Consider the following 18,612-nt stretch of genomic DNA (forward strand, 5'->3'; position numbering starts at 1 on the left):
ATCCAACCAGTGTCTTTCACCGCACTCTTTCCAGTGCTCAGTATTAGAATTTTTTTAAAAGTACCAGTTTGATAGATGAAAAAATGATGTCTTGTTTTATTTTGCATTCCTTTCTTTACCAGTGAAGTCAAATTTTTGTTTGTGTCTCATCTTTTTATATTCTTCTTTTGTGAATAATCTTTTCAGGTCCTGCTGGCTTTAATTTTAGGATGTTTATGTTTTTCTAACTGATTGGTGAATACGATGTGTGGTGTTGTTTGTATGAGGGTTTTTTTAACATTGCCCACTTCATAGGAAAGGAACGTGTTTCTGAAGGATGTGCGAATTACACGGTGCTCCCCGAGGGCACGTCATTTCATCTCCTATTATCTGAAGAATTTATTCTATTGTCTTTCACCTACTAGAGGTTAAAAAATAATTTTTGAAAAATGCCTGCATAAGTTAAGTATTTAAAGTTGTAAACATATTTTCGTTGTTTAAAAGTTATCTTAATTAGGGAAGGAAAGTATTTCTCTAAGAATCTGGTAACTTTCAAGGAACATTTCAGTAAAATGCAGCATTTTTATTTTATTTTCTTCAAGGCGGCTGGATTTTAACCCGGGGGTCTTAGGTCAGGTTCCCTTGAGATTTGAACGCAAGTGATTCGTTAAGGAAGCGCTCCCAGGAGAAACCAGCGAGGGAGCGGGAATCAGGAGGGGAAGAGAGAAAAGCCCAGCAAGGGTGTGATTTCAAAGTCCCCGTCTCAGCTGCTCCCCCAGAAAGCATAAAACGCCCCTCAGAGTTTGTCCCCACTTGCCTCAGGGAAGCAACAGTCATTGCTTAAAGACCGCGTGGGCTGCGTATGGGGGGAGTGGGGCAGGTAAACTCCCAGGCGTGGAAAACAGGAAAAAGACAGGTACAGTCAGAGGGATTTGCTGTCAAGCCTTTGGCCTGGCATCAGATGGGTATCAGTAGAATTGCCTTCTATTCCTGGGGTACAGATGCTCCCCATGTATCAGCCATCTATCACTGTGTAACAAATGGCCCCAGGACTTTGCAGCTTACAGCAACATTTATCCCCTCACCTGGCTTCTGTGGGTCAGAAAGCCCGTGCTCCTGGCTCGGGGTCTCTCCTGAGATTGTGGTCAAGTTGCTGTCCAGGCCTGGAAGCTCCACTCCAAGCTCATATGGGTGCTTGCTGGTGGGAAGCCTCGGTTCCTCACCACGTGGGCTGTCCCAGGGCTGCCGAGTGTCCTCATGACATGGAAGGACACGGAAGCTGGCTTCCCCAGAGTGAGTGACCCAAGAGAGATGGATGCCCCACTGTCTTTTATGACCTTGCCTCTGATTCACACATCCTAAGTCCATCCATCATTTAGAAGTTGTCACTGGGCCCAGTCCACACTCAACAAGAGGAGTCACACAAGGACGTGAATACTAGACTGGGAGGCCATGGGGTCATCTGGGAGGTGCACTACCACATATTCCTTCTGCTTTTTGCCAGAAAAATTATGAAGACAACCTGTGCCACTGTCCCATTTTGTGAGTCTGGCACATACAAAGACTCCAGAGCGGACAGACACTGGGACCTTTCTGCCCAAACTTCCTTCCCCCTTTCCTCTCTGGCATGGGTTTCTGTGCTTGCATCTTCCTGGGCACTTCAGAAGTCCCCTTTAGATAGAGCAGGCTCTTTCTGTAAAACGGGCCACCTGGATCTGACGTTCCACCTTGAACCCAAGTCCAGCCATCTCATTTCTTTTGCTCACGCACATCCTCAGCTCTCTCCTGTCCACAGCTTGACAGCCTTCTCTCTGCTGACGTGTGACTTTGCAACCTGGCGTGGTAGTTAAACTTGGCCAAAAGAGAGCATGCTATTCAAGATCTTAATTTGGAGGTTTTACAGCTGCATGACTGGCAGTGTCTGGAGTTAGGAACTGACAGCACCAATGACCCATGTCAGAGAGAGGAAAGGCGGGGAGACTGCAGGCTCCCGTGCAGACTGGCAGGCTTGGCTGTGCATGGGAACCTCCAGGGTGCTGAGGGCTGCCTCACCTGCTCTTTTCTGCCTCTGCAGCCCGCACCTCCTCCCCATCCCCCTTGTGCGATGCAAATCCCAGTACATTGTTTAGGGGCAAAGAAGTAATTTCTCCCATGGGTTCTTGTAGGGCGTGAAGAATGACACATGCAATGACATTGCTGTAGTGAATGCAACAGGGAATTTTGAGTGGCAGGTTTTTACGGCATCTTTTAATGTAAGCCAGGGGCATGCTATAAAAATGCAGCTCAATGGAGACTTTTCTGCCAAAGTCGAGGGGCGGATGGAAAGTACCAAACGATAAATGCAAGACCACGGCCCTGCGAGGGCCTGGTGCAGACCAGGGATGAGACCCAGATTATCAAAGTATAAGCGGGTTGCAAGACCTTCAAGCTGCCTAAACTGGGCCCTGCTGGAGCCGGAGAGAGCTCAGGCTCGAGGCAGAGACTTGACGTGTGCGTGCTCTGCATGGTGCTTATTCCCAAATAAAGCCAGTGATGCCAATGGAACCGGAAATACGTTTATAAACTCCCAGGACAATGTGTAAGGATCACGTTAACGTAAGAACGGTAGAGGAAGTTCAAGCTGTTCAAATTCCAACAGACGTTTATTTACTGAACACCTACTATGTGGCAAGAACTACTTAAAATGTTTTCCATACATTCTTTTATTGATTCCTCACAGCAACCCTGTAGCGTTGGATGATACTTATAAAGTTCGGAACCTTTTCTGATCAATGGCATTTGCTTTATTTTCTTAAACATTGATTTCCTCACCAGTAGACATAAATTCCAGGATTTCTGGAAATGATTTATAAGAACAGCTAGTAACTTTTAATAGAGATTTTGATTACTTTTATAGTGATTACTATGTTTTTCTAATCTTAGATCAGTTAACTTCAAATACCAATTTCTATATGGAAATACTGTTATTTATCTAACAACATTTTGGGGGTTTCTATTTTCTGACTCTGCCACCTTCTTTTTGGAAAGTCTTAGAAACATGATCAATTGCCTTGCTCAATCTATTTTTTAAAAGTGATTAGTGTATCTGCCTCTTGATATCGCTCAAATAGTTTCAGTTTGAGGCAGCTACTCCTGCACAATCAACATGCTCAAAATAAACAAACTAAAATAAAGCCAGAGGATAGCTGACATTCAGCCTTTTAAAAAAAGTATAAGATACATTGTTGCATTGGCATACATTCCTTTATGAAAATTAAGAAATAGGACCAAAACCCTCAGTATCCTTGCTGCTTGCCTAGGGGTAATCTGCCCAGGGCCAGGATCTTCTCCCAAAAAGCAGTTCTTGGTTTGCTCCAGACCATACACAGTTCCCTCTGTTGGGTACAATTGAGATAATTGGTGCCCAGAAACATTTCCAAACAGAAATGCACCAGGACCACACAACTAAGGCCCAACAATGGATTCCTAGAATATCAGCTTTGGGGCATGGGGGCTTCCTGGGAAGCCGTCAGGAAAGTGGTGGCTAAATCACCCTGAGTCACCAAATAGGAAATTTTCTGATAGAAACTGGCACTCAGAACAGTGGAGATGCGAATAAATGTTTGCTAAATGAATGAACACATAAATGACTTGACACAAGTTTGCAGGAGTGAAGCATCTGCTAAAAATAATGATTTTTGTTTTAGAGAAGCTAACCACAAAGCTATTCATTCATTCTGCTGATATATGGATAACAGAATAGATCATCCATGGAGGCAATTATTCAGTTATGATCAGGGCTGCAGTGTAAGGCAGCTCAGGCTATGCACTGACTAACATTGGAAATAACTTTTAAACAGATGATAGTAAGAATGGAGCCCTCAAGAGCCAGACCCTGAAATCACACCCTCAACTTAAAGGAGGGTACTTCCTTCCATACTCTCTGACAGGGGAGGCATGCATCCAGATCATTCATTCATTCATTTCTTCACTCAATCAATCAACTGTCTTAAGCCTGGGGATATGACAATGAATAAAACACCAGTCCAGCCCTCAAGTTATAGTCTAATAGAAAAGACAGGTAAGTCACCAGAAAATCATATATCAGTATATATGGTGGAGTTATTATAGGGTGTTACAGGAGCTTAAGAAAGGGGTTTCTAATGTAGTCTGAGACGGGAAGCATGAGGGAGGGGTGGTGAGTCACAGAAGCCTTCGCAGAAGAAGCTAAGTGAGAACTGGAGGATGAATAGAAAGTACACAGGCAACCCTGGTGGGCTGGGGGAGCAGCAGGTGCAAAGGCCCTGTGGTGACAGCACTTCCAAATCATCAAGATACAATAACAGGTAACATGTGTTAGGTACCAATCATTGTTCTCAGTGCTTTCCAGATACTTACTTATTTTTTCCTTCATAATGCCCCTATGGGTTAAGTATTATTACTATCCCCAACTTAAAGATGAGGAAACTGAGGCAAAGAAAGGCTAAGTAACTTGCCTAAGATTAAGCCTGGGAGACTAGATCCAGAGCCTGCAGTCTTTTTTTCCCCTCAAGATATTATTTTTACATTTAAAAAAAAATCTCAAAAGCTGCAAGTTACAAGTACAGTACAAAGAACATGAAATTTTTAAAAAAATTTTTTTAACTTTTCCTGAACCACTGGAGGGCAGTTGCTGACCTGATGTCTCCTCATCCCCAAATGCTTTGTGTATATTTTCTACGAGGAAGGACTAGTTCCTGTACAACCAACATACAACCATCAAAATCGGGAAGTTCACTCTGATACACTATGTACAGCTGGTCCTCAGCCTCCATTCAAATCTCTGCTGTTGTCCCAGTGGTGTCCTTTAGAGTAAAAGATCCAATCCCTGTTCACTCAGTCCAGCCTCTCTGCCTCCCTTCAGTCTGGGACGGTTCCTCAGTTTTCACTTGGCTTTTGTAATCTTGATCCATAGAAAATTTCAGACCAATTATTTTGTAGAATGTTTCTCCGTTTGGGCCTTTCTGATATTTTTTGTGATTACACTTAGGTTTTGCATCTTGGGCAGACTACCCTGTTTAGTTGTCATATTTTTGAATTTTATAAAACTGAGACTGTACTGTGTGTTCTTCTGCCATCTCCCCAAAGCACGGCTGCAGTTTATCGTATGTTTGTTCGCCCTGGGCCTTATCCATGTGTTGTCCGGTTTCAACTCAGCTCCTCCCCACGTAAGCAGGAGGTAACTGAGGCTTAGGGAGAGCACGAGTGTATTTACCCAAGGCCACGTGCCAGTATAAAGAGGATCCAGGGCTCGATCCACTCTGAACCCCTCTGTTCTCTTGCCTGTCCAAGGACCTGCTCTTGAGAGGACCCAGCTGGGCCTCCTAAGGTCAGGGCAGGTTTCTAAGCAAAGAGAAACAGGCTTGTGGGTCCACTCACCTTGGCTTCCAAGCCTCCCCAGAGCCAGCCCATGAGCGAAAAAATGTTAAATTAAGAATTCAAAGGAATTAGAAAAAGATGCAACTAATACAGTCCACGATCGTGACTAATAGAAGAAACAGACTAACACTGTGCCTAAAGGATTGATAGAACCTGCTGTGGATTGACTGAACTGTGTCCCCAAAGTTCATATATTAGAAGCTTAATCCCCCACTGTAACTGTTGAGGTTGGGAAATCCTATTACGGTAACTGAAAGGTGGGGCCATGTCTACGGCCATACCACCCTGAACGCACCCGATCACGTCTGAAAGGTGGGGCCATGAAGAGGTGATTAGATGCAGAACCATGCAGTAGTGAATAGATAATAATGGTGGTCAGCGGTGTGGTTCTGAGAGCTTTAAAATGAGAGCACGTGAGAGTCTCTCTCTCTGCTCCACCATTGTCTGCCATGTGAGACCCTGCACCACCGAAGGAGACCTTCACCAGATGTGTTCCCTGGACTTTGGACTTCCCAGCCTCTGAAACCTTAAGCAATAAATTTCATTTTCTTACAAATGACCCAGTTCCAAGTATTTTGTTATAAGCAACAGAAATGGACTAATTCAGAACCAAAATCAGGTTACTGAAAAGTGATAGTTATAAACAGTCAAGTAAACAAAATAAAAGGCATATGAATGATCACAGTTAAACAGAAATAGGAAATAAAATAAGTTAACCCCCACCCCCAAACCATGCAAAACCCAGAAACTTAGGAATTTAAATAGTAAGGTAAAAACAAAATAAAGGGGGAAAAAAGGCATTGAAATAAATCTAGAGCACTAACTTTTGGTAGTGGTGATTAATATAAAGCTAAAACACAAAAGGAAAATATTTAAAAGGTGATTAAAACAGAAGGAAAATCAAAGTGAGAAAGCTTAAAAATTAAAAGAATGTCAGGTAAAAGAAACTACAATAACCAAAATTAGGCAAAATAAACCTAAATAGACAATTGAACAAGTGAGAAGATGTCAATAGTTTAAAACACCAAAGATGTGAGTAAGAGGAGGTAAGCTCAGGCCCCCAAAGCCTGGTGGTATTATCATCATTATTTATTATTATTGTTATTATGTTAAACGTTAAAGGATCAGCAAGTCCGAGACATTGTCCATTTGACCCCTTGAAATCTATGTTCCTTGCAAGTTCCTGGGCCTCTGTCTGGTCACCTGTGGGCCTGGGCCAACAGCAGGGCTGAACCTGAGAGAGGGGAGGAGCTCTGATAGCCGCGTCCACCTCCAGTGCCACCCAGAGAGAGTCACCTGCACTGCGGCCCATGTCAGGGGAATATGTCCCTGCAACTCCTGCAGGGGGAGAAGTTCAGAAGTGCTGAAAAGAAGATGTAGCTCTCAAAAGTATATGAAATTAGCTACATAAAGTGTGAAACATGTCACAGTTATATTTGTTCTGAGACGGTGTAAAAATAGAAACAATTTCAGAGACAGAAAATCCAAACCTCTCTTCAGTCATCATGTCCAAGTGGCCTGAGGTCCTTCGGATACTCTAGTGTCTTTGTTTAGGTCCACAGTACTGGGTGGGCAAGTACTGTGTGTTTGTACTTGCCCATAGTGTGTTTGTTTGGAAAAGGATTCCTGGGCTCATTCTGGGTCTCTGAAGTCCCCAGTCCTCTAATCTACTCATCCCAGCCCCTCCTGTTCTTACCTCTGTTCTCTGCTTCTCACTTCATCCGAGTCCCCTTTGACATTCTGTAACTACACAAGATATGTTTGGGGTTGCCTGGATCTTGGAAGATTCTCCCAAACAGCTCCCAGTAATGAAGGGGAATGGTGGCCCCATTAATACTGTCCCCTGCTCTTTTAGCTGTTTGACTCAAAGATAAACACCTGACCCAGGGATGGCCAACCAGGTTCATCCTCTTAGACATTCTTTTTCTCTAAGAGATGCAAAAGGGAGTCCCCGTTGGCTGGGGAGAGCCAAGCTGAAAGGTCATACTGGCCATGGCTGCCATTCGGGTCATGTGCAAGCTCACAGGCAGAGAGAAGAAGCTGGTCCAAGGACAGGAACAGAGCAGACCACAGAGAGAAGCAGGGAGGAGAGCACCTCGTGGCCCCTGAGAAGAGGATGAAGTGACTCTGGTTCCTCACGACTTTTCTATTCCTGCAAAGATGGGCTTCATCTCTCATACTTGGATTCCTTGGAATTGCAGCATCTTAACAATATTCCTCTTTTACTTCAACAAATTTGAGCTGGCTTCTGATCTTTGCAATTAAATCAGCCTTGATCAGGGAATAAGATCAGGATGTCACCACTTCAGTGTTTTAATGGAAGTATTCGCCAGTGCAATAAGGCAAGAAAAACACATAGAAAACATGAAGATTGAAAAGAAAGAAATAAAACCAACTTTACTTGCAGATGGTAAGATTGTGTGCACCGAAAATCTATATGAATATACAAACAATTAGAACCAATAAGTGAATTTATTTAGATCACAGGATACTAGGTGAATATGCAAAAATTAATTACATTTCCACATACTACCAAAAACAATTGAAAAATGAAATTACAAAACATTGGCATTTAAAATAGATTAAAAAGCATGGAATATCTAGGAAGAAATTTAATTAAAATATGTATAGAACCTTTATACATTGCTGGATTAATTTAAAGAATGTCTAAATAAATGGAAAGTTAGGACATGTTCATAGATTGAACAACTTGAGGTACCAATATTTGGGTATCAACAATTCCCCCAATTTTTAAAAAATTGATAGATAAAAATTGTGTGTATTTAGTGTATGCAACATGTTTTTTTTGTTGCTGTTGTTCACTTTTCTTTATTATTATTATTTTGGGTTTTTTTAAAGAAAATGTAATTTTATTAATATTATTTTTTTACATTCTATGATGTTGTTATAGAGCAGTTGGGAGGGAGAGGGAGGGGGAAAGGGGGAGGAAATGGGATGGAAGAAGGAAGAAGGAAGAGGTGTGGGATTGAGGCCTGTGGCAGCCCCCTCATTCCTACAGGGGAGACCAGGAAGCTTCCAGTGGTGGCTTGGTCATTGCCAGGCTGGGTGCAGATGTCAGGGGGGTGTGGCAAAAGCCCTCACCCCCCAGCAACCCCAGCTTGGGAACCTGGGGCCCTTCATGCTGTGGCTTGGTGGTTATCACTGGGCTGGTTTCACATGTCGGGGGGTGTGGCCGAGGCCCTCAGCCCCCCACCGCCCCAGCTCAGGAGAGCCCAGGCGCTTCCTGTGGTGGCTTGGTGGTCAACAACATGTTGTGTTGAATGTATACATTATGGAATGGCTAAATCAAGCATTGATCCCCAAATTTATGTATAGAGACAATACAATTTTAACCAAAATCCTAGCAGGTTTTTTTTTTGGTAGAAATTGACAAACTGGTTCTAAAATTTATATGGAACTGAAAAAGATTTAAAATAGACAAGACTATCTTAAAAAAGAACAAAGTAGGAAGGCTTACACTACCAGATTTTAAACTTAGCATAAAGCAACAGTATTTAAGACACTGTGGTATTGGCATAATTAGATCAATGAAACAGAAGTCCAGAAATAGACCCACATGTCTGCAGTCAGCGGAGTTTTAGAAAAAAAGCACCAATGCAATTTATTGGAGGAACAGAAGGCCTTTTTAATAAATGGTGCTGGAGCATCTAGATATCCATATGGACCATAGACCTAAATGCCAAAGCTGAAAGTAAACTTCTGTTAGAAAACATGGCAGAATATCTTCACAATTTTAAAGTAGTCAAATATTTCTTAGATAGGATAGAAAAGGACAAACAATAAAAGAAAAACAATGATTAATTAGTCTTCAACTAAATTAAAAATTTCCACTCATTAAAAGACCGAAACTTTAAAAGATAAGTGAGTCACAGAGTGGTAGAAAATATTTGCAAAACACATATCTGACCAAGAACTTATATTCAAGATAAATAAAGAACTCCTACAAATTAAAAGAAAAAGTGGGTAAGCAACTTGAACAGGTGCTACACAACAGAAGATACCTGAATGTCCAATAAAAATAAGAAAAGGTGTTCAACGCTGTTAGTCATTGGGGATATACAGAGTAAAACCACTGCAAAAACCCACGATGTATTAGAATGGATACAATTACAAAGACTGACAATTTCAAGTGCTGACAAGGATCTGGAGCAACTGAAACTTTGATACCTTGCTGGTGGGAATGTAAAATAATACAACCATTTTGAGAAATTATTTGCTTGTATCTAGTAAAGTTAAATATACACCTATCCTAAGACCCAGCAATTCCACTCCTAAGGTATACACCCCAGAGCAATGAGTGCACACATCCACAAAAAGTCTTATCTAAGAACATTCACAGCCACCTCGTTCATAATAGTCAAAAACTGGAAGCAGTTCAAATATTCACCAACAGAATGGTGGATAAGTAAATTGTGGTGATACTTCTCAGCAATTACAGAAAATGATCTAATATACATATGTTGATGAATCTTAAAAATATTATATTGAAAAAAATATTATGTTGAGCAAAATGAGTCAGACACCATAGAACACACACTTGCGACCCCATTTGTATGAAGTTCAAGAACCAGCAAAACGAATCTAATTGTGATAGAAGTCAGAAGATGGTTATGTCTGAGAGTGTCAGGTATTGACTGGAAAAAGGGCCCAGGGGAGCCTCCTGGGGCAATGGAAATGTTTTATATCCTGCTCTGGTTGATGGTCATGAGGGTGTATATGTGTGTACCAATTTACCACGATTTGTAGACTCAAGATCTGTATGTTTTATTGCAATGTAAAATGTCCTTCAATAAAGTCCTATTGAAATTGGCTTTATGAAAACACTAACTATAGTGACAGTTATAAAAAAAACCAGGGAGATAAAATATTTGGGGCTCTGCGTGAGATAAACACTTGAGTCTCTCTTAAAGTGTTACCAGTCTTTGCGCCATGTAGAGCTTCTTTTCATTGCTCTTGTTGGTATCTTTTGTCTGTTAAATTTAGGTCATGAAATTGGCATTTATGGGCACAAATCAAGCAAGGAGACAGAGACTTATTTTCTGGCTTGGAGCAAAAGGGACTAAGAATGGATGGTTGAAGGCATTGGGAAAGTGACTATGGAAACGGAATGAGATACTCAAAATCAACCATGGCACTTTATGTCAGGGACCCAGTATGAGAAGACAGGGACACCGAGATGTGGGTAAGGGCAGGATAGTAACACAGATAACAGATCTGACCCTCCGAATGACCGTGCCAGTGACATTGGGAGCGGGCGGGGTGAACGGAAGAATGGGGAAGTAGCCCACACATCTTGTATCAAACAAGCACTCATGTCAATGTAACATGGTCCAGGACAAGCTCGTATTTTAGACTTTTCCTTTAAAAGCAATAACTCAGGGCCGGCCCGTGGCTCACTTGGAGAGTGTGGTGCTGATAACACCAAGGCCACGGGTTCGGATCCCTATATAGGGATGGCCGGTTGCTCACTGGGGAGAGCGTGGTGCTGACAACACCAAGTCAAGGGTTAAGATCCTCTTACCGGTCATCTTTTTTAAAAATAAATAAATAAATAAAATAAAATAAAAAAAGAAAAGCAATAACTCAAAGCCCTGGGAACCTGACAATTCACTGGGAGGTTTCTGTCTAGAAAATATCCCCACAGCAGGTGACTTACCTTGCCATAGCAATCCAGGTCAGAATATGCAATTGAGATAAGTGGCTCAGTGAAGCTCATAGTCCCTGCTTTGAGGTGTCACGATTGCCCTAGATACACTCACCAGAACCTCTGTCCTCACCAAACCACAGGACAGAAGCAAGCACAGGAAACCACTTACAGGCAAGCTGGCTTTGGTGGGTGCAAACAGAACCCCAACCCCCCACTTCAGCCTGCTGTGTGGGTTGGTACCATGTGCCTGGATCGTGCACAGACCACACAAAGCTTTTCCAGTCACTTGCAGGTGATCAGCAAATGGTCTCTTTTGCTAGGTATTAAAAAGAGCAGCTCAACATCATACCCAAACTCCAGCTCGTCCCTCCTCTCAGTCCAGACCTGTCACAGCCAAAGTCCCTGTCTCTTGCCCTATCCTTTCCATGTCCCCCTAGCTGCTGTTGGGGACTTCGCAGTGGGGCACATATGGGGGCTTCTCAGAGACACCTTCCTGGGGGTCTCTGATAGCAACTCCTGACATGTGAGAAGCTCTCAAGCTGGTGACTTTCTGCCAAGTCTCCCCTGGCCCCTAGCAGGAAGCCTTTTGCCCGAGTCCTTTTCAAAGTGGTTCGTAGGTGGCTCCCTTCCTTGGGGTCTCTGCCTTGCCTTGGGCATAATCGCCCCTTGCTCCTGCTCAGCCCCTGCCTCTCGCCTCCCATACAGGCTGCTTCGGTTAGTCCAGCACTAGGTGTTTCCAGGTGCCAGTCACGTTCATGTCACTGCGTCCCCTAGACTTGAGGGATTCCCAAGCGGATCTCTGGAAGCCCCCCTCACTTGGCTTGCGACGTGGGAAAGGCCTCCCTGGGGAAGAGTGGGAAACTCACAGCACCCTGACAAGTCCCTCCAAGCAAAACCTGCAGACATGCCCTGGCTCACCCTTTTTACTGATTGTTGAAATATGGAAACATTTGTGTAGCAACTGGCAAGCGGCCACTGTCGGAGCCCCCTCCTCTCCCCATCCCCAGGGCACCTCCTCAGCGCCTCTGGGACTGTGGCCCCAGTGTTGGGTCCTGTCTGTTATGTATTTTTACTATCACTCCTGTTGGTTCCCTGCACGTGGGGGTGAGTGAGAGGCTGTCCTGTCTCTTGGAGTGTCCCGCGGAGGTCGTCAGACAGTGACAGTGTCGCTCTTGTCTCTTGGGGCTTAAACCAAATCAGAGACAGCAGGAAACAGTTGCCCTTGATATCCAGTTACATGTAAATAACGTGTGTGTATGTATATGAGAGTGCTTCAAAAAGTTCTAGGAAAAATTTTTTAAAATACGAATCTTTCCATAAACTTTTTGGAGATCCCTCGTATAATCAAGGGACCAGTGAGCAAAGCAACCTCAGGAAGCCAAAGGCTGCCTCCCCACCCCGTTCTGGGGTTCTCAGTAGGTGGCCTGGTCCATAACGCCCCAGTGCAGGGTTGGGATCAGTGTCTGCCTTAACCATCCGCGGAGTTGTAGAGATTGTGAAGCTTCTAGGAACTTAACTGAAAGAAATAATGAGGGCTGGGCATCAGGGTTTTGCCACCATATTTGTGCTGATGTGGCTTATAAGACAGCAACAATTTGAAACTGCCTTGGTCAGAGAGGGCTGTTTCCTCCCTGTGTTCATTCCCCACTTCTTCCTTACTGACGGGACCAATTTACTGGCAGCAGAAACAGATCCAACCTGAACAAGACATACATTCTCCAGCTTCCCTTGCAGGTGGAGGTGGCCACGTGGCCCAGTTTTGGCCAATGAGATATGAGCAGCCATACTTGGGTGGGCTTCAAGGAAGCTCCTTGCAAGAAGGAGACCTGGCTGGCACATGCCCTTCACTCCAGGCCTTCTTCCTTTTCTCCACCTGAACTGTGGCTGTGATGGCTGGAGCCCTGGCAGTCATCTTGACAGATGGCAGAGTAGAAAACTAGAAGGAGCCCAGGTCACTGAAGGCATGAAGGAGCTGTGGTCACAACTCTCCAGACTTCCTTCACCCAAGGCTCTGTTTTGTTTAGCTGTGTTATGTGTCTGTTGTTGTTTTTTGTTGTTATTGTCTGCAGCTAAATTCAGTCCTAACTGGTACAATGCCCAAATGTCTCACAATATGAGCGTGATTAATAAGTCACAATCCACAAAGCTGTGCTATCTACCCTAAGTGAATCACTGTGCAGTGTAAGCATGTATTGAAACAACACACTGTATCCACAAATATGTACATCTAAATTTAAAATAAAAAAAGAGGCAAATTTTAAAAAAAAGTCACAGTCCAGTCATACTACAGCATATTTATAGAAGTTATATAATTGTTAAAGATTTAGTAACATGGAGAGGTGTTTGTGATATACTATTAAGTAGGTTACAAGACAGGACATGCAGTAAGATCCTATTTTATGAACAGAAAGTATGCATGAGACATGTTGAAAAAAGTCTTGAAACACATTTATGATAGATGAAAACCTCTCCAAGTGGTGGTGGTGCAGTGATTTTTCTTTTAGGGTTTTTTTTTTTAAGAAAATTATGGAGTTTTGTTGTTGTTGCTTGTTTTGTTTGTTTTTTAACACAGGCAGCTAACACTTTTTTCTTTGCAACACAACTCCCTTGTACTCTCATCAAGACTTGGCAGCAATGATCTCTGCTCCATCTTTTCACAGCCCGGCCCTTCCTCATGACTTGCCATCTCTTACCTCGTTTTCAGGGCTCCTGGGCCTGTCTGCGTTGGTATTCTCCAGGGAGGCATTCTGCTCTGGGGGAAACTCAAGGTCAGGGGCTCATTTACAGACTTTCCATTTTCTCGTGAATCTGTGACATTTAGGAAATGGAGCAAGTTAGAAAATACGCATCTCCCCCTTTTCAGGCAATTTTCTCTATGACCAGGACAATAGCAACTTGTCACCTTGGAAGGGGAAGGACGTGGAGTGAGGGTGGTGTTCCTCCTGTCACTCCCTGAAGGGGGATTTGCACACCTTGTGCTGTGTTTGGTGACCTGGGATGCCATGTCTATGAAAATTGTAACTATGATACAAGAAACTTCATATACATGTATGTACACTTGTACATACATGCACACACATACATACATAGTGGGCAAAAAGAATATTGGAAATAAGATCGCAAACTTAGATGGTTAGTGTCCTAGAGGAAAACAAAGCCATAACCATTGGTGTTACCATTTCTACCGGACAAAAATCATTTACAACTTGTCAAGCTTTGAACAGCTAACTTTGCAACGTCTGAGTCCTAATCGGTATTAAACAGTAAGTTACCTTCCTTAGAATGCTGAATCACCCATAAAGGGGATTGTGAGTCAGTGCACTGGTATGATTTTGAAAGGGTGCACGTTTAGCAGATGAAACAAAGAATGTCCTACACGTTCCAGACCGAGAGTACCGTCGCGAACCCAGAGCCTGGGCTGCTTTTGTGCTTAGGGAGCGGATCAGAGAGGGCTCCTGCCTGGCCCTGCCCCCACACTCTCCCCCAGCACGTGGGGCAGAGCACCTTCTCCTTGGTCTTCGGATCAGCAGACGCTGGACAGTCTTGGAGCATTAACTCCAGGGAGGTGAAATGAGGGAGTCACTTTAAAAATAAAACTGCAAGTCTGATGAAAATAGTTAGGGCTGGATGTAAATGGCTCCTCTGAGGGTGGCAGGAAGTGAAGTGACCCTGGTTGCAGTCTACACTGGCGTTGGCACTCCCGGTGTGGCACCGGGAGGCCACAAACTCAAGGCTCTTTCCCCATCATGCTGTTTCCCTCTCCAGCCTCAGCTCAGACACAGCCTCACACCCCTTTTTTCCCACCCTGGAAAGATCCCTGACCCCAACCCTGGTGGCTGCAAGTGCTGTCCTGTCTGCTGGTAACATTCCAGCCCTGCCCTGTCTGTAATGGGGCCACCAGCCATGATGGCTGTTACACACTTGAAATGTGGCTAGTGTGACTGAGGAAGTGAATTTTTCATCTTTCTTAATTTAAATTTAAATGTAAAAATGCATACTCAATTCAGTTGTTGGAAAACCTTGAAGGATATTTGGAACAATTTGGGTATGTAAATCTACTTTTCTGACTGTACATTTTATGAAATCTAAATCCAGATCAAGTATTTCCAATGAAAATGTGGCATGCAAATGGAGAGGGGCTGCAAGCATAAAATACTCAACAGATTTCAAAGACCTAAAAAATTATAAAATATCTCTGATAATTTTTATATTAATTATTAACTACCTGATAAAATAGTAAATTTTTTGGATATATTGAGTTAAGTAAAATGCATTGTTAAAATGAATTTCACCCATTTCTTTGTACTTTTTTAATGTGGCCACCGGAGAATTTAAAATGACATATGTGGCTAGTATTACTTCTATCGGACAGTGCTCTGAACCCCTCCTCCATTGCACAGGCTTTGGGACTAGAAGGATTTGAACTTCATTTCAAGCCATACCACTCACTAGCTGTGTGATTTTGGGTAAGTGGCTCAGTCTCTCTGGACCTCAGTTTTATTTTCTCATCTGTAAGATGAGTCTGGTAAGAGCACTGCTGAAAGGCCTGCTCGCTCAGCTACCTGCGTGTGCTCAGCCAGGTTAGCTCCCGTCCTCTCTCTGGCTGCCCTTTCCCATCCGTCCACACTTATCTTCTTTGGGAGGTCGCTCCCAACCCCACCAGAAGGGTCTAGTACTTTGCCTTTCCCTCTGCTGTGCACCCTGACACATGGCTTGCAGTAAAGCCACATCATTACAATTAATCCACTAGGTTCCTCAACGGCAGTGACTCCAACTTGCTTTGTGTGCAAGAATGTGTTTTTAATTTACAGTTTTCAAACATGCACAAAAGGTGAGAGAGTAATATAAAGTACCAATCTCCCAGCTTCCATGACTGTAGTATTCCAGTCATCGTATTTCTCTCACTTAATTCGGTGCTTAACACCTGCTTTTGTTAGAGTTTACGTAGAAGGCTGACAACCGCGAATTCTACTACCATCCAGTGGTAGAGTCAGCGTCCCCTCCCTTTTTGTCTGGGCTGGCCCTGTGGGGCGCTCTGACCAGCACAGTGTGGGACAGTGGCTAGACCAGTTCGGAGTGCAGGCCAAAAGAGGCCTGGAAGCTTCTGCTCTTGTCTCGGAATCCTGCTGCCACGTGAGAAGCCTGAGCTGGCCTGCTGGGCGATGAGAGACCACATGGAGCAGAGACAAGCAGTCCCAGCTCAGGCCCCTCTTGGGCCAACCAGCTCACTAGGGCCAACTGCAGCAAAAAGCAAGTTAAACTCAATACAGGGTTTAGTGAATATTTTTGAATGAGTGACTGAAATTCCCGGGTCTAAAGTAGGGGTTGCCATCTCCAACAAATTCATGGCAGCTTGTTGTCTGCTGGTGGCTCCCGTGCCCAGGGGCTGGGAAACGATCATGACCCCTATACCCCAACATGCTGCCCACTCAGCCATGTGGGCAAGTCACAAGGGAAGGGGTCTATAGCTCTGACACTCCCCGTTTGTAAAGGTTTCTGAACTTTATTCTGCTCGACAAATATATTTGGAGCAGATACAATGTGCTAGAAACTGGTCTAAAAGATGAAGGGGTCCTGTTGCAAAAAAGTTCCCAAGGTTTTAATCTTACTTATTTGCAGGGCAGCAGAAACTGGCCATCACCGTGACCACGAGAGAATAGGATTGAACCAGCGTGTGTTCTAGGAGGGAGCCCTGGGGAGGCCCTCATCTGGGAATGTGAACTTCCCACGTGGTAGGTTATACGCTCATCCTGGCTGGGGTGTTTTGTTGAGTCCTAGAGCAAGAAATCTTTTACATAGATGCCAGTCTTACTGTGAGATTTGAGTCAACACTTTCTCCTGAAGTGTACACATCATCATACTGGGAGAATTTGAATTCTTTAGACAATGGCTTCAAAATGTTTTACCATATTCGCAAGGCCTGTCTTTGAGAATTTTCAATGCCTTATTCTCCTTTCATTGTATGAGGGTCCTTCAGCATGGATGCCCCCAACTGGGTGCAAGAGAATAGCTGGTACAGCTGTCCCTGGTACTGACCTGCCAGGCGGCTGGCATTCCGATTGAAGCTGTCTTTGGCCTGAGCTTTGCTTCTGTGTCTCACGGCGCGATTGAAGATGGAGTTTCTCTGAATCGGGGTGTGGTGATGGGATTTTCTGTCTTGGATCTCCCGGTCAGAGCGGGCAGCCTCCTCTTCTGAGACTAACTCAGGCCTCACCGTGGCCAGTTCATCACCAGTTTTCCATGAACCACTCACTGATTTCCTCTGGGACATTTCCAAATCTTTAGATTTCTTGGGCTCCATGGAAATAGATCCAATCGTCTCTCAGAAGAACCACTGGAGGTCAACCAACTCTCCAAACCTCCCTGGTTTTGAGTGCTTTAGAAGAGAAAGAGAATAATTTTCAGTTAGAATCATCAGGCTAAATATTCCATTCAGGGTATGGAATTACACTCCCACTCGGATTTGATGAAATTTGGAATCATCTGTACATCCTGGCAGCCGTGTCTTTGTCAATGAAAATTACAGCTTAACTGCTGCGATTCAGATGCATTCATGTATCATTTTATAATGGAGGTTTGTTTACACTATTTGTGGGATGCACTTTTCTGGGAGATGTTTAAAGTGGATTGTATAACTAACTTTCAAGTAAACATTTCCTGAATAATTCAAGAGAAAAAGAGTAGCAAAAATAGTGAGGACAAACCTCTTGCCATCTACTGGTGACCATGTCTAGCTGGTGGATAAGTGGCCTCTCTGATGCAGCGATGTATGGCCACTGTGGGATACTAAGGCCTCCCATCCCGTAGGGCTGGAGTGCCAGAATGGCTACCTCCCTCTGGGGTGACATGTAACCTGTCCTCTGAACCAGTACACTCTTCACAGGAGAATGGGGTACAGTACAAACAAACCAGGACTGTTCAGGCAAACCCCATCCCCTCCCCACATGGACCTCCTTCCCGGGGGGGGCTGTCAGGGTGGCGAGGGACAGTGCGGATGCTTTGAATGAGTTGTAAGCTGGTGGGACTGTGTGCTGGACAGAGAAGCCACGCTAGGAAATCTTTGTGGTTCCCTACCCCTCCCAGGGTTTGGAACCTGGGGTCCCACGGACTCCATAGAGGTTTCAGGGCATGTGAACTGTATGCAAAGGCAGTGCATGGCTGTGCATGTGTGTCTTCCTAGGTTACAGGTCCAGAGCACCTGTCATGCTCTCAAAGCGTTCGGAGACTTAGGAAAGGTTGGGAACCAACTCTCATCTGTGTCCTTTAGTAAATCAGGGAGAATGGAAGTCTGGTCTTGGGGACATCATCTTTTCCCACTGCACCCCTCTTCTTACCCTAACTCCTTCCTTTGAAGTCCCCTGCGTGAGTTCCCAAACCCCTTCTTCTCTTCTGATCCTAGTCCAGCTGCACACCATTGCTCTCGGGGAGGCTGGTCAGTTAGAACCGCCAGGAGGAGTGTGGCTTTCCCCAGCCAAGCAGAGAATATTTTTCTCTATCTAAGGCAGGGATTAGGACTTTCTAGGCAGGGGGGATTTGAGGACTGAAGACCACTCTGGTTCCTAGAAGCA

General features: G+C 44.2%; 1 protein-coding gene across 1 annotated transcript in view; it reads right to left on the reverse strand.

Moving 5' to 3' along the window:
• The window catches only part of NGEF (neuronal guanine nucleotide exchange factor), a 73,836-nt gene extending 56,491 nt beyond the window's left edge, over positions 1-17,345 (reverse strand). The window contains exons 1-2 of the mRNA XM_063110796.1: positions 17,081-17,345; positions 13,738-13,852 (exon numbers count right to left, since the gene is read on the reverse strand). Coding sequence (XP_062966866.1) covers positions 13,738-13,852; positions 17,081-17,345 — 380 coding nt within the window. The remainder of the gene's footprint in view (positions 1-13,737; positions 13,853-17,080) is intronic.
• Positions 17,346-18,612: the final 1,267 nt, after the last annotated feature.

This window comes from Cynocephalus volans, chromosome 1 (genome assembly GCF_027409185.1).
Source record: "Cynocephalus volans isolate mCynVol1 chromosome 1, mCynVol1.pri, whole genome shotgun sequence".
Classification (NCBI taxonomy): domain Eukaryota; kingdom Metazoa; phylum Chordata; class Mammalia; order Dermoptera; family Cynocephalidae; genus Cynocephalus; species Cynocephalus volans.